Source organism: Dicentrarchus labrax, unplaced genomic scaffold (genome assembly GCF_905237075.1).
Source record: "Dicentrarchus labrax unplaced genomic scaffold, dlabrax2021, whole genome shotgun sequence".
In the NCBI taxonomy this organism is placed as follows: domain Eukaryota; kingdom Metazoa; phylum Chordata; class Actinopteri; family Moronidae; genus Dicentrarchus; species Dicentrarchus labrax.
In genome coordinates this window covers 18,244,804-18,270,680 of record NW_026136721.1, presented here as the reverse complement: position 1 = coordinate 18,270,680, position 25,877 = coordinate 18,244,804, and the positions used below count along the sequence as shown (strand labels likewise).

General features: G+C 41.0%; 1 protein-coding gene across 1 annotated transcript in view; it reads right to left on the bottom strand.

The window, feature by feature from the left end:
• LOC127354270 (E3 ubiquitin-protein ligase SMURF2) overlaps positions 1-25,877 on the bottom strand; it is a 64,685-nt gene that overhangs the window by 12,219 nt on the left and 26,589 nt on the right. The window contains exons 3-11 of the mRNA XM_051384071.1: positions 23,098-23,206; positions 18,348-18,481; positions 12,813-12,878; positions 11,809-11,893; positions 11,305-11,388; positions 9,344-9,555; positions 7,161-7,245; positions 5,674-5,832; positions 4,280-4,333 (exon numbers count right to left, since the gene is read on the bottom strand). Of these exons, the coding sequence (XP_051240031.1) occupies positions 4,280-4,333; positions 5,674-5,832; positions 7,161-7,245; positions 9,344-9,555; positions 11,305-11,388; positions 11,809-11,893; positions 12,813-12,878; positions 18,348-18,481; positions 23,098-23,206 (988 nt within the window). The remainder of the gene's footprint in view (positions 1-4,279; positions 4,334-5,673; positions 5,833-7,160; positions 7,246-9,343; positions 9,556-11,304; positions 11,389-11,808; positions 11,894-12,812; positions 12,879-18,347; positions 18,482-23,097; positions 23,207-25,877) is intronic.

The window sequence follows — 25,877 nt, the reverse complement described above, 5'->3', positions numbered from 1 at the left end:
GTATATGAGAGCAAAAAGGAAGTTCGCACTGACTACAGATAAACAGAATAAAACAGAAGTTGTAAGATGTGGTAAGAGTGAAATACTTTTAAAATGCATTTAAGTTTTTCTTAAACTAGCCAGCCCTGTTCTCTACTGTACCATGATGGCCCTTAAATGCACCACATACAGACAGTTTTACCATGCTATATATACTGTGTAGACAACTGGCATTTACTGTACCATCAAGTCACAGTAGATTTATACTGTATAAATACTGTATATATCATGTGAGATTTATTGTGAACCCAATAATTTGCATTTATATGTATCTTTCACAGGTTAAATACACCACACACCCAAAATGTAATAAATATAATATATAATCATAATTTCCCAAAAACATCAATGCAAATGTTTATATAAATGTCATAAAGATTTATAAGTTGGTTGGGAAAATACCTGCTGATGCCCACTAAGCCTAAATCCAGCTACAACTAAAAATACCTTCACCAAACACTGATGTAATCTCCCAGACATATACTATGTTCTGGTGCAAGTGAGGGAGCTAAGTATGTGAGAGACTGTGTGGCAGACCACAGTAATGTAGCTGTGTCTGACTGTCTGACAATTCAAGGCCTTCATCAGTCTAAGGTCGACGGCACCAGGGCTGTCTGAGTCACATTTAAACCAAGATGTGTCCTGGAGGATCAGTAGACTGAGGTGCAAATTGCAGACTCTAAAATGTGTTCCACACCATCTAATCTTGCAGACAGAACACAAACAGTTTCTACAGATGGGCAGTGAAGAATACACCCACTAAACAACAAAATGGGGTAGGGGATGCAGGGTAAATCAACAATCAATTATTAAGTTCTAGCCACCAGAAATGTCTTTATTAGCAGGACAATGGGAACAATGCTTTAAATGTTATAATTGTCCAGACACAGCACAACAGTGTCTGGAAAGTTTGACATCTGATTTTATTTTTTATTTTTTAAATGACACTGTAGCTCCTGTAGTCAAACCCATACATTTGACAGGTTTCATAGGTATAAAAGAACACCTAGGGTTACAGCAAAGTGAGAAACGCTTTAAATTGATTACATTTATTGAGTTGCTATTGAGACAAACAACAGGAAGTAGTGACAACACTGTATTGACAAAACAACTGGGCACACTTAGCTGTAACCTCAGAGCTCGGTCAACCATCCAGTCTGACAACAGTTTCCTCTGATGGAAGCAGACTTTCATTAGTTTATTGTTACTGCAATCAGTCTCTTTTCAGGTTGAGGCTGACAGTGTGGTTTGCAGTAGGTTTTTATTTCTAAGTCAACACGTTTCTTTTTTCAGTCTCTACCCTGACTTAATCAAAGCAAGCCTCTCCCTTGTAGCTGCTATCTGACTGACCATCTCTCTATATTTAATTCTTTTGATTTCATTTTACCAAATAAACAATAGCACTAAAGAAGATGAAAGATGCAAGCTAACAGTACCAACAACATACTGCAGAGGTACAAGGGAAACAGAAGCATAACAGCTCAATGCAAAAGAAAATTCCCTTTGCACGCTTTCTACAGAATACGTATATGTAGGTATGTATAAGATGCATTTTTGCTTAAACCTCACACTCGAGGTAACATGCACACAGCTGGTCCTGACATGCAACCCCCTCCGAACAACCACCACCTTCAATCTCTCTATATGGAAACAGGTCAATGCAGTGGTGCATTATAGCAGGGTCATGGTGTGAATGTCTGTGCCTGTGTGTCTGTGTGTGTGTGTGTGTGTGTGTGTGTGTGTGTGTGTGTGTGTGTGTGTGTGTGTGTGTGTGTGTGTGTGTGTGTGTGTGTGTGTGTGTGTACACGTGTGTGGTGGACCTATGTGGATGTTGGGTTAAATATTCTTAAATCCTGGCGTTGATAAAAGACAGATGTCCTGACACTAAGCCAGCAGAGAGGCTGATAACTTTAACAGTTTTTGGAGCAGAGGGAAGGGGAGCATAGGATAGAGAATGAATGAGGTTTGACTGGTTATACTGGTTTATCTTTATAAAGAGAGGTCTCACTAGACTTGAGAATGTATAGCAAGGTTAACTGTTGAAATTGCCAAATGTTAGATATTTGGTATGTAGATGTGCAGTATGTGTGTAACAGATTGTCTCTGTGCTCTCTTCCGCCCGTGCAGACTGTGTATTTCTACTTGATGTTGTTTTTGTTTATGGGCCGGCTGCCAGTCACTCAGGGTGTTTAGAGTTGAGCTTCTCACCCAGTAAACAATCCAACATTACGATTGTGTTGTTGAGACTATTTAGCACGCCCAATAAAATTTAGCATTTCAGAGCTGAAGCTAAGAAGAGGGTTAAATTGAATAAACTGTGTTTTCAGACAACCGCATTACACTAATCTATCCACTAAGTCTTTCTCTACCTGATTTCATATCTAATAGGAAGTGTTTAGGCCACTTTTTGGTTATGTGTTAAAAACAAGGACATCAGTCAAATACACTGATGTTAGTTCAACAGATGCTATTTCAGTTTGACCTCATTTACCCAATTACAATCAGGCTATTATATGTTTTGAACTTCCTAAAGGACCAGTGTGTGTGATTTAGTGGCATCCAGCAGTGAAATTGCAAATTGCAACCAACTGAACACTGCTCGTGTCAGTAATTTACGACCTGGGAGTGAGAATGGGCAGTAAAGTGTACAGTGGCCGCAAAACTCGTGAAAGGCCTCATCTACAGCCAACGTTTGGTTTGTCTGTTCTGGGCAACTGTACAAACATGGCGGGTCAACATGGCGAATCCATGGAAGGCGACCCGTGGCCTCTGTAAAAACATCAGATATGAACGGCTCATTCTAATGTAACCAAAACAAAGCACGTCCTATATTCAGGTGATTATACACTAATGAAAACATAACCATGAATATTATATTCCATTTCTGCCAATAGATCCTCCTAAATGTTACACACTGGACCTTTAAGATAAAATAATTAACAAAATGATTTCTCGAGCCAAAGTCAAGTTCTACTTTTGTGCTCTGTGAAAAACAGTTGACTTGGTGGATAGTCTTAAAGCCAGAATAAAAATCTGCTGTGACACGAACTGTACGTAGAGGGTGTTTGAATTTTGTTTTCATTAATCAGCATGTATCACGGAAAGCCACGTTAGAAATTAGAGCTTGTTAATTTTGACCTTTTCAAAGCTCTAAAACTTTGTCTGGACTCCCTCAAATCTCTCCTAATAAGGAGTCAGACAAGCAGTTAATGATGCTGACTGGATAACATAGCTGAGCTTCAACTCACAACCAGAGGCTGTTCTGACACATATGGATACTATTTGACCAAATGACCAGATGTTGATTTCCCAAACATGTCTATCGTGCCAGCCGCTGTTATTGAAAGAGGTTTTGACTAAGACTTTGTACTAAAAAAGCAAAGGGTGAAAATCTCTCTCTGTTTCTCTTGTTGTAATGATTCCTGCCTCACACACTGGCCGATGGAAAGTACACGGAGCTCCTCAACAGCCAAAATACTTAAAGAACAATCCTATAATTATGTTTATCGTATCAATATCATTTTTTTTGTCAGTTTAATTATTTATTTATTTATAAATTACTCAGTTGAAGAGCTAAGACACTGCTAAAGTATCCAGCCCATGTGTGTTTGGCGAAGAGGTGAGAACTGGTGCTCAGCTAACAGCTGCTGTGCTAACACATGTTTAGTATTATTTTCCCGAGCTGGCTTAGCTGCCTACGATCCGATCTTCAGTGGAGGCAGACTGCTGACAGACAGCACAAACACATTGAAAGATGGACTGACAGACCCTGATACGGACGGACAGCCAGCCAGCCTGTGTGTGTGTGTGTGTGTGTGTTGAACTTGAATGACATCCACATGAAAGTCAACCCTGATGAAGGTTATGCACGTATATACATAAATACACACAGACTGGACATTCCCCTGTGAAAAGTATTACAGTCAGCATTTTCTCTCATGATAGTGTAACGGGGTGTGTGTGTGTGTGTGTGTGTGTGTGTGTGTATATGTGTGTTAAAAGCTTTGAGTGACGGGCTGCTGAAACTGCTTTATGCAGACAGCTGGGGTGAGTGTATGAAAATGTCTGTCAACCTGTGTGTGCCGACTACATTCTTCACATACCATAGACCATGTGCAAGTGTGTGTATGCAGATGCAGTTTATTGTCTGCATACAAGTATGTGAACACGCATGAATGTCTGTACAAATGTGTGTGTGTGTGTGTGTGTGTGTGTGTGTGTCTGTGTGTATGTGGGTTACCTGAGGTTAGTGTTTTGGCTGTCCATGGCCACACGGGATCCATTTGGACTTGGGCTGGTGGAGAAAACGGGAGGAGAGAAAAGACAGAGAAAGACAAAGAAGGAGAAAAGGGCATAAAAGACAAGGTGAATGACAGAGAAGAGGATTGGAACATCGAAAACAACAGGGGACAGGATTAAAAAAAGAACAGTGAGACAGGACGGACAGGACAAGGGGGGAAACAAAAGCAATACAAAGGAGACGAGTGAAAGGACAGAAAACCAGTATTAAGGTAGATTAAAAAAAAGAGAGAGAGAGAGAGAGAGAGAGAGATGGGAAAAGACCATTGACAGAGACATGAGACAGGCAGAGGATGGGGGAAAGAAGAGGGGAAAAAAAACATAAGGTGAGATGAATGAAGCTAAGACAGCCATCAGTGATCATCTTACAGCAGACATATTCATTGGCAGTGAATTCATGACTGTAGTGTGTATCACAGATTCCTAAACAGCTTTTCCTTCTCTTCAGGTTATTTCAGCATCCCCAGACAGGAGTCATCATGTTCATTTCCAGGATGGATAGTGTGAGTCTGAAGCTACTTTTAAAAACACTAAAAACAATCCTGCTAACAGCCCTCAGCAGAAAACACTAACAGATGAGAGAGTGGTTCTGAAACTAAACCTAGAGCGACAGTTACAGGTTAAGACATATGTGCCGGCTAGATCCCTTAGATCCTTTGACACAAACCTCTTGACTGTTCCTGAAGTCAGAACTAAAAAAGGCACAGAGAGTCAGCCTTTGCCAATTATGCTCCTAAACTCTGGAACAGTCTGTCTGAAGGTCTTAGGGGCACAAACACTGTTGGCACCTTCAAACTAAATCTTCAGAAACAGCTTCTTACCATTTTCTCTTAAAGTGTTTTTATCCCGTCTTATCCTGCGGTTTTAATTCAATTAGATTTAATTTCCCCTTTTCTTATTGTTTTATCACAGATGTCATGATTATTTGCTTCTATGTTTAACACTTTTTGTTACATCTTATGCATGAACTGTGCTATATCAATTATTAATAATGAAAGACAGACCATATGGGCATAATATATACATGAACACTACTAAGTGACAGTCTGAAACTGGTTTGAAGCATCCGATGATTTGTTGTGCTTCTTTATATAGTGTCCAGTTCAGTGCCACTAGTTAAAGTACTCAGGGTATGGAGGACTTTTATCAATACAAAGCAGCAGTAAATATACAGATTTACATGCAGTAACATATCTGAGCATTTCTGTTTTGGAATAGTTGTGTTATTTAATGTTCTATGTCCATGGTAACACAAATCTAAACCCCAGCCAATGTAATGCCCTTAAATATACTGTCCACATTGATGCTCAGCCCCTCATTGACTGATACACTTACTTGAGTACTAGATGCAGGTTAGCAGATAGTCGCGGGTCTGTGAACTGTGTTGTTCGATTGTTGTGGTCAACAAAGTAGACGCGGCCGGTGGCTGTGTTTCGGATCTCCCAGCCTGGTGGCAGTGGGCCCAGCTCCTCACAGTTCACATTGCTTAGGTCCCTGACCAAAAAATAGAAGCCATCAGCAAAAATTATACTAAATTAAACCATAAATATAAATATAATATAAACATACTGTACATACTGCATAAAACAAACAGGCTTGCTGAACAAACAGCATTAGTCATCACACTTAGAGTTATTACTTCAGGATTATGATGCACCACGATATAACTAACTGGTTTCTGATGGACCTGTTGAAGAAATGTTTTCTTCTTAAAGAATAATGTAAATAACTGTAAATTAAGGTTTTTTTAAAGATCTTTTTGGGCATTTTTATACTTCATTTGATGGGAGAAGAAAGAGGGAAGAAAGAGATGGCAGACGAAACACAGCAAAGGGCCGCAGGTTGGAATCGAACCTACGCTCTACCAAGTGAGCTACCGTGTGCCCCAATAAATGTTATCCTTTTGATAACAAATGTAACAATAACACTGGTGTTGAAATCTTGGTTGACATCAGATCCAAGAGCATCGACAACATTAAAATTGCTGTTATTCTTCTGACGAAGTACTTGCTCTAATTTCTTGATTCTTCTCTCCCGTTCACTGACATCCCCATCAGTAGAAACCTAAGCGCTGATGTGGGACAATGCCGTAGCCTAAGGAGAACTTGTGCGTGTACTTTGTCCTTGTGTGAAGTGAGGACACACCATTCAGGGACTAAGCACATGGTTTCATCACAACATACTGGGTCATTTTAGCAGCTCTGTCCAAAATGACCAAACCCAGAGGTTGCTGCTGTGAGTTGGATGTTAAATGCATGTGCTTCATCACTGAGCAGGAGCAACACTGAGACATGGCCCAAAAATGTAACGCAATAGCACTGCCTGCAATCTCTGGTGAATTAACGAGGGCTATTGAGAGTTAGTGAAACGGTTTGATTGAATGCAGAACCACTGGCCTGTAGCGTGTTCAACTCAACATCTGTCCAAAAATGTTCTTCCAAGTCCACATTGGAGTCGGGGTCATTAGTTTGGCTGACCCCGACTTCAGCCTGAAATTTGACTAATAAGAATGTTTTTGAACACAGCCCTAAGCAATTAAGTGAGAAATTAGGTCTGATCCAGCCTAGTCAAGTTTGGTCCTGTCAGTTGTGGGAATATTTGTCAGGTTTTATATTAGGATTAAAACAATACAGGCCGTTAGCACTGCAGTGCATTTATCATGTGTGTGTCATGTGTCAACGTAGCATTGAGGAAATTATGCTCGTATTAATAGCTCTTAATCACACTTATCCAAAGAAACATATTAAAGCTGCAGTATGTAACTTTAAATATAATAATATATATACAATAAATATAGACAAATATGAACACAAATGAGTTACCTGGGCACCCGGGGGTCATGCCAGGTGCTGACTCCAGTCTGTGTGTGGAGGAAGTAGACCTGACCCTGCTGAGTGGTTCTTTGCTCTAAAACAGAGAGAAATTTGACTGGAATTAATATTTCGAAAAGGCAAAAACACCACTGAAACAAGCTTGGAACTGTTGCTGGGACTGTTCTGTAGTCTAGTCCTGGTGGGTACAAGCATGCATAGTGAGATTGTGTATTTTGGAGAAAGGGGAAGTCTGTTTATAATTGATGTGACAGGCAAACTGCAGGGACAGGAGTTTCTTAAGGTACGCGCCAATGTAATCAATTAGTTCCTCTCCAGCCTTCAGTAGGCCTATCCCAAGAGAATGTGGAAAATAAAATGTGAGGGAAATTTATCAAAGACTTCCATGAGTGTTTTTCCTTGCACAGAGTTGCAATGCATCCTAGTTGCCTTGTTTTCTCTTAAAGGTTAAAAGGTATGAAAGTCTGCTGTCACTCTCTCCAAACCCACTATTATACTATAATGTAAACAAATAAGGGAACCAAGGACACCAAAAAGACATCCAAAGACAATGGTTTAACACTGGCTTGTTGGTTCCATCCAGCTCATGGATGAATGGAGAGTGAGTGTGTGAATGTTGGCACAAAGTGTGTGTGCTGCATGGTTGTGTGTATATTCACCCGCTAATCCATCAAACCCCCCCCACTCCAAAACTTCCTACTGGCACAACTCATTTCCTACCCGCCTCTCCCTCTTTTTCCCCCCTCACACACTCCCTCTCTCTCTTATTCTCTCTCACGCTCTCTCACCACACCCAGCCACTGGTTCAGAGGGTTCAGCTGAGGAAGAAAGCTCACTAGCTGTTGGGCATCAGTGACTCACTTTGTCCGACCTTGGCCAGCCTCAGTGGACACAGCAGGACATTTCAAAGGGGGCTCACATCCAACAATACCATTCTAGATTGCTGGCATACAACACCACACTTAAAATAATAATTTATTTTACAGACTCTGTGGGTATTGTGGGGTACAAAAAAACAAAGATTCAGATGTTGGAAAATGTACTTGTGTAGCTTCTGCATTATTTTCCCAATGTGTTTGATAGGTCAGCTTAATAATTACAGACATAAAAACTAGCCAGTAACCTAAAGTGCCCTCTCTGAGCTAAACGCCGAGCTATGAATATCCTGCTTTCCCCCTTGAATTTGCGGTGGGAATATCAGCCTGCAAAGCCAAAACATTCCAACACTGGGAAGTGTTTGCAAACAGGAGAGGAGAGGAGAGACGGAATATTAACACACAGCAAGTGTTGATTGCAGTTGTCATGATGTGGTGTTGTGGGAAGGAGGGAGACGGGGAGGAGGGAGAGTTAGAAGAGAAAGAGTGAGTAAGAGCCCCTGTACAGAGGAGAGAAACAGACAGACGGAGAGAGAGAGAAGAAAAGAGAATATAAAGGGTATTTAAACTTTATTATCATCATTAAAAGAACAAATGTTTAGTGTATCACTGCCTCCAGGCTACAAATAAGATGTAAACCATTCCCTGACTAGACTCTTTGACCAACAGCAGGAGGAACCTTTGCACTACAGTTGCTAAGACTGTGTCTTATAATAACATGTCAACTACACTGGTAATGCATGGGAAATCTATGCAAGAATTAATCAAATAAAACACTAGTGACAAGGCTGAGCTCTGTCAAATGTAACCAGTATTTGTTGAAAACATCACAGGGGTCAGTCAGGTAAATACATTTTCAGGTGACCTCATTGTTTTGAAATGGATCAGCAGAGTTCACACAATGTTCAATTTGTCGCGGACTGCGTCCTTAAATGTTACAGACCAAAACAAGATAGAAACTAAGTTTGTGTTAATAACTAAAAATGGAAAGAAAACAAAGGACTAAAGAAGAAGAAAGTTGTTCACCCCACTTTATTCTTCCTCCCAGTGTTTGGGGGACAGCTCGCAGTGTTGTGACCTTAACGTTAGACAGTCCAATTCTACTGTGCTTAACACACATATTTGGTGTTCATCATAAACACTGATTTTTTTACCACGGTGTCCTCACTGCTCAAAATGTGGAAGATAGATAAAATGCAAGAGGTTAATGAGATCTCATTACTTTTTTTATTTTAAATGGTAATCGGGTAGTGAAGAATGTGTGTTTGTGTGTGTGTGTGTCGCTGCTGTGTCTCTCACCATAACCCTCAGGCAGATCAGGTGGTGTATGGAGGTGTGTTCGACTCATGTAGTTACGATGCCGCTGCGATCGAACCCGCCTCTCCTGGACTCGCTGTTCGCCCGGCGGGCCGCTGGCTTCAGCCCCGTTGACAGGTGTCATCACTGGCGTGTTCTCGTCCACCACGCAGCTCAGCGGACGCCCTGATGGGCTAGAGTACTCTGACGCTGGCCTGGGAAAGAGCAGAGAGTGTGCATGTTGTGTATATGCAGGCTATCAGTTTCATTCTGTTTTCATCTCCGTTCATATAGTCATAATTCCAAAATATATATTTATATGTGATACAGATAAACATTTTATTCAACAAATCAGAAATAACACTTTTTAAAGAGCATTCTGGCAAAGCAATACAAACTTTCCTGCTGTGAACTGGATGAATAAAGTGTTTGTATTCATTCCTAAGAGTTACACGCATGGTAGCGTGTGTTAAATGAGTCTGTGATAAGGGGTCGACTTTCAGTTTTGGTGAATGTATGCGACTGTGCACCATGTTTTCCTGTGAAGAGGGTGTAATGTGTTATAGGAGTGCTATGGGTTAAGTCATAGGTGTAGCCGGTTTATTTCCTCTTATGATGTCTAGACATACACAGAAGTATAATTATTGGAAAACAGCTTGTGTCATCAGTCTGCAAGAAGAAAAATGTGCTTCATGGTTTTGGTTAAGATTAAAGAGAAATGAGGGATTATGGATTGCATAAAAGCAAACAATACGTCCTACAGTCAAATCTTATGTATGTTTGAGTGCTACTTAACAGAAGGACCAACACACAGATATGTGATAAGCAGACACAAACAGAGACAGGCTGGCTTACCAACACTTTCTGGATCTGTATGTGTGTGTGCGAAAATGTGTGTGTAGTAGGTCGGACCACTGTCTGGCTGTCCGGAGTTACAGACGCCTCAGATATCTAATACCTTGGACCTTGTCTGTCAACCCACAACCCACAACCCACCACCTCCCCTCTCCACACACTCTTCCTTCCTTCCTTCCTTCCTTCAATTTCCTTTTTCTGCCCCCTCACTTATGTCCTACCTCTCACTCCATTTTCCCTGGTCCGTCCGTCATGTTAGACCACTCTTCTTTCCAGTCTTTGAGCCATTTTTCCACATCTACTAAGTGTTCTCTCATGACTAGCCCATGGACCACATTACATTTATTACATTTGTCAATAGTAATGAGCAAGGGCCAGTGAAAAATTGCGAGAGTACCAAAAACGTCTACCGACAATTTTACAAGAACAGCCTTTTTGTACTTAGTTATACTAAGAATATTACATAACATACTTGTATGAGATCATAAATAAGGCAAAAAAATGATTGATTCTTTCAGTTTGCTACACTTGCTGTTGGATATTAAAGACACACAATGGAGGGGAAGACCAAACTATATATAATATTCCTTAATCATCACTTCCTCTCTTAACTGTCATTTCTTCCTCCTCAACAACACCATTTCTGACTCGCTCAATGCCCTACCACTTAACCTTTTCGTCGTCATTTCCTGTCCATCCTCCCTTGTTCTTCTACTATGCCTGGGGGCCACTAGAGTAGTAAGATTGGATAAGGCGGTGGACGGGGGTGGTACTATTTGTTTGCTTACTCCCCCAATGGCTCCACTGATATGGGCCAAGTAGGAAGGCGACAGTTGTTCCTACAGGAACAGGGGCCAAGTAAAATCTAGCTGACCGACTAGCTGGCTAGTTTATTTGTGTGTGTGTGTGTGTGTGCGTAAGTGAGTGAGTCAGTGAGTTTTGGTGGGGGGGAAGCTAAAGAAATTCACAGCAGTTCACTCATTATTGATACATTTATATTGTTGTGTTGTGAAAGGTGCTGAGTGGAAGTTTTGAAGAGAAAAGTGGGGAAACCACTTAAATAGACCCCCCACGTCAAAATGGTAAGTGCAGTATGTGTGCAGATGTACCTGGTAGGTCTCTCCCATTGCGTGGTACGTGTGATGTGGTTCAGGTACTGTATCCTTCCAGAAGCTGTCCTCCTCTCCTCCCAGCTGTTTCATGACAGATTAAGACAAACCAATGAGAAAAGAGCATCATACATTTAAACACTGTTGTCCACTTCTGACACATATACAAACATGCTCATGTCACTATCAAACATTGTATCCTTTATTATATAAATAACAAAAAAAACCAACCCTTTTAAATGTATCTTTAAAAAACACCACACACATCACAAATTGCACAGGAAAAAATTAAAATAGTTAATGAAAAAGGTTGATATTCTCTCTTTACAAACCAGACAAAATCTCAAAGGGAGGATAGTAATATTCACATAAACGGTTTACAAATGTTAAATATACCTCACTTTTCAAATATACACAGACACACAAACACCTACAAATTAAAGATTACTTCACTGATATAATGAAGGAGTTCTATCAAAATAGAAAACCTGTGATAATACTAACCCATCTGGTAAGTCATTGTCAAACAGGCGACTGCAATCCACCACCGGCCCTCCTGTCCCAATGCGATCTCTGGACTGAAGACTTACTACACAGTTAACAAAGACAGGGTAGACCATGGATCAATTACATTTTCCTATCCATACAGTGCGGCTCAAATAATGAGTAATGTTAATCTATTCATCATTTTGTATAAAGTACCTGTGGCATGAAATATATCCCCCTCCTAAGGGGGATCAATAAAGGAATATCTTATCTTACTTTATCTTATTATGTGTATTCCAGCTCCAGTAATGCTTTTTATAATTTTTTGTCTTCTTTATATTCTTTTTATATTCTTCATATTACCCTTTCTCCTCTGACATTAATACAAAGAAAAATAAGAAAAAAAACATAGAAGACTGTATTGGTAGGTAACAAAAAATAAAAATATTCCTCTGCTTTTGTATTACTAAGCCAGAAAGAAAAAATCTTCCACTCTGTGGTTCAGTGGTTAGGTAATAATCTGAGTCAGAGCATTGAGACAGAGGATACAGTCTGGGTCAATTTGTGTTGTCTAGTGTTTAAATATTACAGTGCACTGAGACATCCAGAAATCCAGAATTGTCTCTAGCAGGACTCAGTTCAAGTGTCAGTCTCTTAATTTTTAAATATTGAATAATGTTTGGTATCAGAATGATTAATGGTAGTTAATTGAGGTTGAATTTGCAAAATAACTGAACCATCCATTTATATTTATCAAGAAAACTGCAAGATGTAGCAATGTCACCCAGTTGTTAACTGGTTCAGTGTTTTCAGACAGTAAATGTACAGTGGACAAAAGCCCTGGGATTTCACCAAGTGCCCACTTCAACTTTTTGGCACACTGAATGTAGACAAGAGCTTAAGAAATATGTAAACAGAGCCAGACTAACATGCAACTAGATATATCTTACAGAATGATCTTTTTCTATTGTGAGATAGACTATGCAACTGACATTCTGTGTGTATGTGTTTGTGTTTCTTACCGACTATTTGTCCTCTCACAGTATCATTGTCATTGGGGCCCAGCTTATTCAGATCCAGTCTCTGATCTGCAAGAAAACGAAACAAGACACTTTGATTCTGCCCCCATTTACAACCATGAACATATCCTGGTACTGAGGCGATGTGCATCTTGTTGTATTTTACGCTGAGTAACATGGGTGAAAAACAGAACTGCAGGACGCTGCATTGGTGTGTGGGCATGTTGCCTCAGTGAGACGATGAAACACTATCCAGGAAGGCCAGATTGAGTATTATATCCATGAGTTTGAAGGCTTATCAGATGCCAGCGTAATCATTTTTATCCTCTGTTGTGACAATCACACAGTAGTTTTGAGCCAAACCTTTCAGTTTTCAGGAACGAGGTGTCTGAGTGTAATGATAAACAGACTTCTGTTGCATACTATAGGGCTATGCTACAGAGTTTTGTGTTTTGAAGTGATTATTTATCTATCAAATTGATTTAACACTGCTGCACGTTGTTCAAGGAGGTTGAACAGTTCCAAAAATCAAGCAGTGCCATAACAAAGGACAAAGATGACCAGTACTTTTGGAACCATTATTTTGTGTAATATTGTCAAGCTGAGATAAATTATATATTATTGAAAATGCACCAATTCAATGTTCTTTAAAATCTACACAAGGCCTTTTTTCCAGATGCATGATTAAACATGACATACTGAAGTAGACTATCACAACTAGGGTTGGGTACCGAAACGCGGTACCAATAGGGCACCGGTTCCGACGTAAACGGTAGTAACCAGACCGAATAAGAACGAACATTTCGGCGCCTGACTTTTTTTTTTTTTACCGCCCCCTGGTGTTCCGGTGTCAACTTGTGTGACGTCAGTGCCGCTACTCAGCACACTTGTTGATCAGAACTGATAGTGAGAGGATCAATGAAGATGCCGAAGGCAAAACGCTCCAAGGTGTGGCTGCATTTCACGTATTTCAAGGATGCAGACTCTGCGACATGCAACAGATGCCATAAAACAATTGCATGCAAGGGAGGTAACACGTCGAATTTGATCAAACATCCGGCGACACACGGAGTTTATTTAAAGCCGAACAATGCACCGTGTTTGATAACCTACGTGACGCAAGGCCAAGCACTTCAGCAGCCGCAGCCAGTGTCGGCCTCGCCGGACAAATTGAAGAGACTCCCAGCCCTGCCAGTGTGGTGGTGGACATCACAGATGATGATGATGATGATGATGACAGCAGCCTTTCCTCTTCAGGTAAGTCTAGTAATTTAATGCCAACCGCAAATCATGCATGTCAAGTAGGCTAGTAAACACCGTTGCCATTCAACAGCGTGAGTGACAACGTGTGCTACGTTGTTAACTTAATATTGTGTTCAATTTGGCCCTGGAAATAAAAGGGTATTTTTGACAAAGTGTGTGTGGTTTCGTTTTTTTAAGTACCGCTTCGAGAACCGTTTAAGCACCGAACTGAGTAGGCACCGGTATCGGATAAAACCCAACCGATACCCAACCCTAATCACAACTGTGATATAATAATTTTGTGTGAAAAAGATACAAATTTGGAGACAAAAAAAAATCACAAATCTTGGGACATAAAATATGTGAGCAGTCTTGTTGTTTCTGGATAAATAAGAACTCATTGTAGGTTCAGCAGAGGATAGCACTGCCGGACACAGACAGCACAGAAACACAACCCAGGAAGACTCTGAACAAGATCCAGACACAGATACATTTAGCAGTCTCTCCCCACTCACCCTTTTCTCTCTGACACACACACACACACACACACACACACACACACACACACACACACACTAAATTCCACTGGGAGACTTGTGCATGACCAGTCCAGCTGATCAGCACAAGAATGATATCAGTTGGTTCCCGTTTACAATGCAACTTGTATTTGACTGCAGGGTAAAAGTCCTGCAGCGACTTTGGCTTACTTAAATATGAAAACCTAAAACATAATCAGACATAAGAGTGTTAGTGTAGGAGAGGGGGCAGAGGGACAGGAAGGGAAATATGCAGAAGAGGCAGAGTGAGTGAGAGAGGGGGAGATAAAGAGATGCCCTAGTTCTCCATGTGCTAATACTAAAACCAAAGTCATGACTGGATTTGTCATGTCTTTGGTTTGCCTGTATGATTTTGCATGCACATAAAATTGCGTGTCTGTTTGTATGTATAGACTAAGCAGATCTAAACAACCCTATGGCTTGTTTCCAGTGTGTGTGGGTGTGTGTGTCTCTACGTGTGCATCTGTTCCGGATACGTGTCTAGACTAAACAGTGATGGTCTAAGCCTTACATGGCTGGAATAGTAAGCAGATTTTTCTCTTAAATAAGAGAAGAGGGAAACAGAGAGACAGAACATTTACAGACCTTTAACCACAACCCCTCACCACACCATTCAATTCCTAAGAGCTAGGAAAATTGTGCGCTACAATGAACAAACTGCATGTAAATGTGTGTGTTGTTGTTGTGTTTAGCTTATTTACATCGTATCACATCTCCGTGTGTGTGTGTGTGTGTGTGTGTGTGTGTGTGTGTGTGTGTGTGTGTGTGATATGTTGGTATGCATTATGTAAAAACTGTATCAGTAAATATAAGCTGTTACAACACTATAAATACTACACACAAATTAAGAGGTTCAAACGTAGCTGACTAACGTGTAGTCAGTCAAATCATTCTGAAAAACTGGTGGTGTGTGTTAGTGAGTTTGTAGGTTCAGAAGTGGGTCAGAGGGCTTAGAGGTTTGTGTCTGTGACGCCACAGGAAGTGGTGCTCAGTGTTGAGCCAGACAGACTTCTAGTAAACTACACAATCATCCCAGATCCCCTTTTGGGTTGCAAGTGTGTGTGTTTTGTGTGAGTGTGTACTTGCGTTGGATGACAAAGTGAGCTATGTGAAAGAATATGATTTCTAGGATCCAAGACAATTCCAGTAAAGTCTTTTTTGTGTACGTGTGTGCATCCTGGCCAGACCAGGGACTGGGCACTGTTCATGTGTCTGCAGCACATAGGACAAGGACAAAAGGATAATCTGAGCACTGGTGTCTTGTCATAGCTCATGTCTCCCTGTCCACTTCCTGTGGCTGTGATAAAGTATAATTTCTGCCATGTTGGCTATACAGTAAGTGGCTGGTCTGGAGCCTAACTGGAGCCTATACTGTCTGTTTCTGGAAGATGTGGGTAAAACTAAGGGCAAGTCCGTTAGCACACAGTGGAGTAAAAGTATGGCTGCAAGCTTCCATGGTCGCCAAGGTCCCTTTTGTGGCAACACTGACGCTGTTGTGGTTTTTGGTGGATTAGGGAGTGAACTTTATGAGCCAAAAGTGCCATTTAGGAGCAAACAAAGGTTGCTGGAACGTATTCTGAACTCTTATGTGAAGTATTTAGCTTGACAGTTTGGAGTTGGCGTAAGAGGCTGTTACATCTGGGCCAACCAAATTACAACTACTTGCATTCATGGAAGTATCAAACTATGCAGCTTGGATAAAAAAGCATCCAATTATATTCAGACAAACAACTCTTTAAGTGGTTGTGGGGTGTGACTGTGTAGAATGGATGAATGGAAATAAAGAAAATGCCAGATACATTAAAAAAATGGGGAGAAAAATGTAATTCAGTGAGGTGGTTCTGGCACATGACTGTCGTGTTTAAGACAGATCACAAAGATGGATTGAAAGAGAGGAGGAGAATGAGTGGAAGGAATTTTAATTTTACAGTATTTACTACAGTTAACTGTATATGTGTCAGTATCAATTGACTGGTTATGCCAACAAGGCAGACAGAGTTAACAAGCATGTGGCCATGTGGACTGCACTGAGAAAATAAGATCAGTTGGAAATAAAAGGGCAACACAGGGGCAGCAGCCTGAAGACATGCAGATGGGAAACTCACCAATTTAGAATGTGTGTGTCCGTGAAACCACATTCGCCCGGGATCAAGTTTCTAGTCAACTGAGGATTATCACAAAACTATGCCAAAACAGCATAATTCTTCCTCTTTTTGTACCAAATAGTGACAATAAGAATATCAACAGGAGTATTGCGTCCAAGGATAAAAGCTATTTGCTTCCTTGACAGAAAGTCCCACTGTTGTAAAATGAATTGATGCAACTGATGTAGTCCCAGGTGCCAGATGTCTCCAGCAGGCAATATTTCTGATATGTGTGGCCTAAAGGAGTTGCCTGTGTATTGTGCCCATAAATCTTATGGCAATGAATGGCTGGCACTGAAGCAGCAGGAGACGGAAAGCTGGGAATGGGACAGCGGCACTGCTGAAAGAGATACACATGTAGCAGCAGGCTAGCTAGCTATTAAACTGGTGCATCCAGATTAAACAGGGGCACAGGAAAGGTTCCCGGACATGGAGTTCCACTGTTGGTGGAGACACTAGGTCTGGTCTGTCTGACTATGTGTGTGCTGACTGCAGGATGTGTGTGCATACATGTGTGAATAGAGGTTAGCATGGCTCACCCAACTGCTGTTAGTTATTCATTTATTCATTCTGTATTTCCCATGGAGCCTCACCATCACCTTTCACTAACACACCAGCTGACACCTTAGGGTAAAGGCCGTGGTAAGCATCCAGAGGGAGCATGAAGAGACCAGACATCAGTGACCTTTTTTCAGTGACCGTTCAAAGACAGAGTATTAGGGTTGGGTACCGAAACGCGGTACCAAATAGGGCACCGGTTCCGACGTAAACGGTAGTAACCAGACCGAATAAGAACGAACATTTCGGCGCCTGACTTTTTTTTTTTTTACCGCCCCCTGGTGTTCCGGTGTCAACTTGTGTGACGTCAGTGCCGCTACTCAGCACACTTGTTGATCAGAACTGATAGTGAGAGGATCAATGAAGATGCCGAAGGCAAAACGCTCCAAGGTTTGGCTGCATTTCACGTCTAAGGATGCAGACTCTGCGACATGCAACAGACGCCATAAAACAATTGCATGCAAGGGAGGTAACACGTCGAATTTGATGAAACATCTGGCAACACATGGAGTTTATTTAAAGCCGAACAATGCACCATGTTTGATAACCTACGTGACGCAAGGCCAAGCACTTCAGCAGCCGCAGCCAGTGTCGGCCTCGCAGGACAAATTGAAGAGACTCCCAGCCCTGCCAGTGTGGTGGTGGACATCACAGATGATGATGATGACAGCAGCCTTTCCTCTTCAGGTAAGTCTAGTAATTTAATGCCAACCGCAAATCATGCATGTCAAGTAGGCTAGCAAACACCGTTGCCATTCAACAGCGTGAGTGACAACGTGTGCTATGTCCACTCAGTGTCCGCTGACTTTCTGCTTAATATGAAACTCATAATATTGCGTGCTATGTGGCCCTGGAAATAAAAGGGTATTGTTTTTTTGACAAAGTGTGTGTGGTTTCGTTTTTTTAAGTACCGGTTCGAGAACCGTTTAAGCACCGGAACCGTTTAAAAAATACCGAGTAGGCACCGGTATCGGATAAAACCCAACTGATACCCAACCCTACAGAGTATGCACACACAAACACAAGCAGGTACTTACAGCCAGTGTCCTTGATTCTGTTGATGGCGTTGGACAGGAGGCGGACACAGCCCAGGAAACCTGCACCCTGTTTTTTGTGGATCTTCTTGTGGTTCCATACACTGATGGTGATTGAGTCTGCCTTACCAATGTATCTGACAGGGAGCGAAATAAAACAGGTCAATAAGACAGAAAATAGGAGTAGTTTGTTATCCTGACAATATGTATAGAATTCCAAAGGGTCCAATGAGACATTGTGCATGCTTGTTGCAGGAGGCTCAAAGAACAGAGTAGGTTTTCATCAACCACAGTGTTTGAAAGATGGAAGTTCAATGAAATCATAAGTTACGACACATCATTTTCCAAAACACTGATAAATACACCGATTAAAAACGAACTGAAACTTCCATTTTGCATCTCTTTCAACTACTTCTCCCTGACAGCAAGAGAACAATGCACACCATGTTTGTGGTGTAGACTTTCAGACTGTGTAATGAGACCGATTAGCTGATTTTAAAGTAACTTGTGTGTATGTGCTTGCGTGTTGGTGCAGATTTAGTGCAGCTGAAGTCAGTCTAGTCGTGGTTGAAGAACAGAGGAAGTCCTCATGATGTGCTCAACCACTGTCTGAGACCCAGACAGCTCCCACAGTAAACACACAAAATTCAAATGCACAATCACGGACACACTCACATACACGCTCACATACACATGTAATTACAGCCTAGCTAGCAGCACTGATGCCAAGCTCGACATTATGCTGTGTATCACAAGCGAGGAGTGGGGTTTCCCTACTAAACAAATCAAAACGTATAAGTTTGGTATGGAAAATTGTTGCACTGAAATCAAATTACAACCTGTGTGGGTTCTGGATCTTTTTAAGTAAGTGATTCAGTCTGTATTTACTATCTGATGAGGATGCAGTAGCAATCTTGGCACTTTTTTTTTCTCTCTTACCAGATGCAGAGGTGTCCAGGCCGGTGCTTTGTTGCACATGTGGATGATTATGATCTCATTCTAGCCATTTAACACTATTGGATGACAAATCAAAGGAAAAACACAAAGTTTTGTGCAATTAAAGTTTCGATTTCCTTCTTCAATAAAGGTGAGTTAATTAAAAGCTTGTGTGCCAAGAAGTGGATACTTGCAGACTAGAAACCACTGTATGTAAGCTGCTCCAAACTCTCCATCTTGTAAAAGGCTTCTGTCATATTATAATATGAGGGTTTGTACAGAATATACTGCACTAGTTAGGACAACTTGAATGATTTTTTGCTCAAAGATAAAATGAAAAAGAACAGCCAAATGTTTTTTTTCTTATATTTGATCTATTTTTTTGATCAAAGCATTAGGGCAATGTTCTGATCAACAGATGCACTAGAGCTTGTACTGTTATGTTACTATTTAGTCCCCTGCGATTGGTTGCTGTGGTGCAATTCAAAACGTCTCTCTGAGGACATCATCATGTTCTAAATTTAATCTTGTGCTCTTCCCTTCACAGTGTGGTTGTGAGATTAACAGGCCGATGTGATGCATTTGAAACAGAAAAAAAAGAGAACTGAAATAGCTGATGAGACAATGACTAAATGTCTGAGGATAAGAGAACAGGTAGAACAAAATGTTATTTGCTCACTCATAACAAAAAACAGTGTTAGGAAACCCTGTGTCCATAAGATTGTAGCTACTGAGGTAATTATAACAGGACAGCTACCAACCACAAATTTACATGGATGTGGTTGGACTGAACTGCTAAAAGGTAAATAAACTGCAGTATTTGCATCTCTGTGCTAACATGTTAATTATTTCAAAACATAAGGGGCTTGGTTATTAATTTATTCAATTTAAATAAACTACCACTAAATCCACTTTACAAACAAGAACAGGAAACTCCGATATGATTAACTACTAAACGCTGGTGGTCAAGCACACAGACAACATAGTTAGAGACACAGCAATTGACACACACACACACACACACACACACACACACACACACACACACACACACACACACACACACACACACACACACACACACACACACACACACACACACACACACACACACACACACACACACACACACACCCTTTAGGTGGTTACGGCAACAACAAAAATAAGGATAATCACTCCTAATCCTACAGACAGCAGCAGTGGAGGGGAAAAAAATTTTCTTGGGGCAAATCCAGATTAGCTTTCAGGGACATACTAAATCCAGACCTGCAAGACTTCCCAAACTTTTTCTTGCCAGGGAACGTACATTAAATTGTGAAATCAAAAACACAACTTCTTTCCAGATTGGATATATTTCATATTACTGTTGGACAGCCTTCAGTTGATAACATCTATAAAGACAAAAATAAATCAGACTTGTCCATATCAGGTACCTTGATCTGATTTATGTAAATTGAGTTAATGCCAAAGCATTTTTCCTCAATTCCCTCAAACCGGTTTGCTATCACCCCATTTCACTTCCACAGACTTTCACTGTCTCTCATAATGGAAAATTGCTAATATTTAAGCAGTACCATCACTTATAAAGTATAATACGTTCTGGGTGCAATGTAGATATGTAAGGCTCCCTGCAGACAGGAATGGAGCAGAGAATACTCTCCCCATATTGAAACACTACCATTCAATATCTGGAGTTACTCACTTTCTAATTACACTGTAGGTGGCTATATGTGACATACAGACCTCCACAACTTGTGATACGTAGGTTGTGATGAAGAGAGTCAACTTACCAACTACCGGCAATGCATAGGGGGAGTAAATGTAACTGTAGCAATGCTTGTGCCACTGATATATTCAATGACTGTAGACAAACCAAATCTTTCTCAGGCAGTATGCATTAAGGTTGGTAAGGTAACAGACTCTCATGAGGTGACATGGTATGCACAGCACAACATGTAGAGGAAGGAGAAAGCAGAAAGCGAATCTGACCCTGTAACCAAAGCAATGTCAAGAGTTATACTGAAAAGGCTGGAAATTGGAGGCCAAGCATGAGGAGGCAACTTGCCAAAGCCAGACCTACATACTATTGTGAGTTCGTGAACTTTCAACACTTTCAAAAAGTTGGCTCGGCCTATAATTTAGGACACAGAACACCGACATGTATCAGAGAGCCCCAACTTTAGTTAAAAGGTATATAATTATTGCAGGGTATGCGTGATACGCATTATAGGGCACCAAGCTCCCTGGTGGGATCACTGGGTGGGTAAAGACCCCATCTCCTAAAGCTGGAGATTGGGGTGTGGCGAGACGGTAATCTGCCAAGCCCACACTCCCATCTGCTTTCTGTGGCATGTTAGCCATTTCCTGAACCAGAGGAAGAGGCCAGGGGTCACTGGCGGGAAACGCACTCCTCTGAGTGGATCTGAGGTTGACACAGCTCAAGGAGCATTGCAAACAGGTGTGTGTTTGAAAATGAAAGTGTGGCCAGAAAGGTAGGATGTATTTGTTGTTATAGGGAAATGATGAAGGCACAAATATATTCACATGTGCATGGACATTTAAATGATTCAGAAACATACACGTTCTTCTTCCACAACTAGGTTTAATCACAATTAAGGTGACAAATAACAATTAATTTCATTATTAATTTACCTACCTGTTATTCTATTGAAAAACAGATTAATTGTTTGGTTTATAAAATGTCAGAAAATTGTGAATAATGTCCATCACAAGCTCCCAGATTCTAAGGCATCTCCAAATGTCTTGTTTTGTCTGACAAACAAACCAAAACCCAAAGATGTCCATTGTCATTCATATTTTATTGTTTACTATTATACCTCTCTCTTTTGTAATTCTCGAGTGCACCCTTTCAACACAGTACACCTCACAGCACACGGCCCCAATAAAAACACCCCTCCTGCCACCGGTTCAAGTGTGGAGTGGAATGCTGTTCCCATTCTAGTCTTTGTCTTTGTAGTCCATATCTTCTGAGACCAATGAGCACAATAATTACCACGCAGAAAGCTTTTCCCTTCTGCATCTTTCAGTTTCTTTGACCATTGCATTATTCATAGATTTAGTTTGAAATACCAATGATTTGCATTTACATTTCTGAGCCTGACAAGAGAGCTTCCTTGATAGGAAAAGAAGCTTTCAAGAAGAAAGTTCACAAAGGCTGATATGTGGCTTACCTTGAAAGAGATTACTAAAATAAATTAGCACTCTAAATGTGTGTTGGCCTATGTAAAGCCATATTTGGCTCAGAGAAAGTGAGCAAGCCAGAAAAATTTAGGCAAACTCTAATTCACAGAGGACATTGTTCAGGAGTACTTCCAATACCCAAAATAGGAAGAATCTGGTATTTGAGAAAGAAGGAACTTCATATCTGTAAAAGTTGTGTTTCCACCCAAAAAAAAATTTCATCTGCATAGGTGTTGGTGAGGCCTGAGATATGGAATGTGTAAAATCTCACTCTACAAGATTTTTGTAGACAACAGCTCAAAAGCTTTATAGATGGGTGTTTCTGCACACAGTAAAGAGTCGACTCAATCTACATTCCTGAAACACTTGTCATAGCAGTTCAACACAGACACATACTAGAACCAGTATGTAGCATTTCTGTGAAAACAATGCAGTCTGTACGGACACACACACACACACACACACACACACACACACACACACACACACACACACACACACACACACACACACACACACACACACACACACACACACACACACGTTTCCTAATTCAATGAAGCCTAAACGGCATATAGCAACATGTCACACTGTTTCAGTGCTCCTATTGACTTACAAATCATAATGTTGATTCCACTTTGGGTCCAGCGTATTTCTCACAGTATCTGTAGAGTGGCATTGTCCTGAGCCATCCACCACCACTTTGGCAAAAGGATCTGGCAACCCTGTAAAAGTAAAGAGAGACATGTGAAAAGGCTTTGTTTAGCAACTGTACAAATACAGTGAGGTCACCAATACCTCTTTCATGGAGGAAATACATGGGTTGATTGACATGTTCAACCCACATTTGACCCATTTTTATGAAACAGCACACACAAGTTGGTTTCTGGTTGTGTCTGTTAATGGTGACTATTAATTTACATAAGTACCTATTCAAGTTCCATTCCAGTTCTTTCTGTTCGCTTGCTTTTTAAAAACTAGTAGGGTAGTCTGTTTAATGCTGTTAAACATTAAATTTTATCCCCATTTTTAACAGAAACCATTGTTGACCAAAGCCGAGCAGCCTCATGAAACCAGGTCTGATGACGCCTGTTGACCCTTTTACATTGCCCACAGATGTGTGTGTCGCTGTGTCCATCTGAGAAGTATATAAGGGCCCGTCCACACGAATACGTTTTTTTCGAATCCGGATAAATACTTTATCGTATCGGCCTTGCGTCCAGACGGATATGGCGTTTTTCTGGTTTTTTGGAAACGGGTCCCAGAGTGGGAAAATCTCAAAACACCGGATTGCCCGGAGTCGTCTGGATGGCGAAAACTGATTTTTTCCGAAACGATGACGTATTAGCCCCGCCTCTCTAGCCTTTAACCTCAGCCGCCACTGCTAGACGCGTCATAACAACAACAACAATGGGCGGACTACTACTACTTGTTTGTAAACAGTGTATGCTCCATGGCTTCTCTTCCAGTCTAAGTGTATTGGTGTGGCGGCGTCACAGCGCCACATACAGGCCTGGCATATGTACTACATGCCTTGGGTCATTTCAGTGAATCCGTGTGGACGCAGATATTTCTGGAAACGATGCCTTGTTTACGGAGATTTTTTTTTTCGAAACGACATCGTATTGGGTGAGGCCGCGTATTTGTGTGGACAGGCCCTAAGTGAACACCCTAGGGAAGGTCCCTGGTGTCATTGTGTCTTCTTGCATTGATGTTGTGCCCCTCAAACATCTTACACGACAGGCACATTAAACACATTTTTTGGTGAGGAAAAATACTTTTTTCAACTCAAATTCTTCATCTGTTTTATTAATTTCCTCAAACAGTCAACAAGATGCACTGCACCTGTGGAGTCCACAGCAGCAGTCTTCTTTGTTTGTCATTTTGCTTTGTTGTTCCTTAGTCTGTTTGTTTGATACTCCCTGCGTGGAGAAAGGGGATTTGTTCCTTGATGGTGATATTGGTCTTTTTTTTACAGCCGTGTTTGGTTTGCAAAAGTACAACCAGCATCACAGTCTTAAGTACAGCGCAGAATTTCTCATTCAGTGCTTTAATTCTGGCATCGTGGAAATGGAACCAGGCACTGTGCTACAGCTGGTGATTTTGAGGAAGTCCATGGAATGTAATCTACTAGGACCAGGACGGTTTGGGTGAGGAAGAGAGGAAGGGAAGGAGGAGTGTGCCAGAGAGACAGAGAGCCTGTGAGACAACAGCTGCACAGCATACCCCTGCCCTCTATCATGCTTACTAATGTGCAGTCTTTAATGAATAACATAGAGGAACTGAAAGCAAGTGCAAAGTTACTGTCAGAGTACTGGGATGCCTGCATCTTTGCTCACACCAAAATCTGGCTCACAGAACAGAACTTCACAGTCCAATTAGGGTTAGGCAATCATTTGTTTTTCCTTATCGTCCGATCACGGATACTTGAGATTGCCGATACGCAGGTGGCAGGAGAGGGAGAACATCCCAGGATGACAATGAAATGCGAACATGAACAACTGACTCAAGAAATGGGACAGCCATCTTACTAATGGTTAAAAATATAAAGCAGCCACCATTATATATTGTGTTTGTTTTTTTAATCTATCGCCTTACTTATTATTCATTACAGTTGTTTATATCCACCATAAAGCAAATGTGGACAACGTGCATCAATCATTATTAGAGTGATGCAGGGTTAATCATACATTTTCTGAGTTCAGAGACACGGTAGAGGGCTTTAAGATATGGACTGATTAAGTCACAATGTGTAATGGTCCTGGTCCTGATCGCATTGAGGGTACACTCCTGAAAAGCTGTCCTAGACAAACTGTAATTTTCTCATATATAATTCAATCTTATTTGGAACAGCAGAAGGTAACTACAATTTGGATGGAATCTACTGTGACTAAAGTCACATCACGAAAGTTGATTGATTATCAGGATTAGGACTGTAAGACTTATAAAGACGGGTATATTCTTAAATTTGCAGATGACTCTGTAGTAATTAGACTTCTGCAAAATGAAGAACAGAGTCAGAGAATTGGTAGGAGAATTTGTCAATTGGTGTAAACAATCTTTCCTACATCTGAACGTGTTGAAGACCAAATAGTGTCATTGACACTCAAGAGACCTACTTCTTTTGCTCCTACAGGCCTTAGAGTGGAGCCTGTGACAGCAACCCCGCAGTACAAATATTTGGGAATCATTAAACTTTACTTAGTTTTTCTCTGAGGGGTTTTGGTGACATGTGACAATGACAGTGACATTGGTGTAAACCTGTGTACTGGTGTTTATTTATGTATATATTTGATGTATATGTGTATTGTATTGACTGCCATCTTTATTAATTGTTGTACTGTTTGTATTTAGTATTATTGACTGCTGTCTGTAAGCCAAATGGCTCCTTGGGGC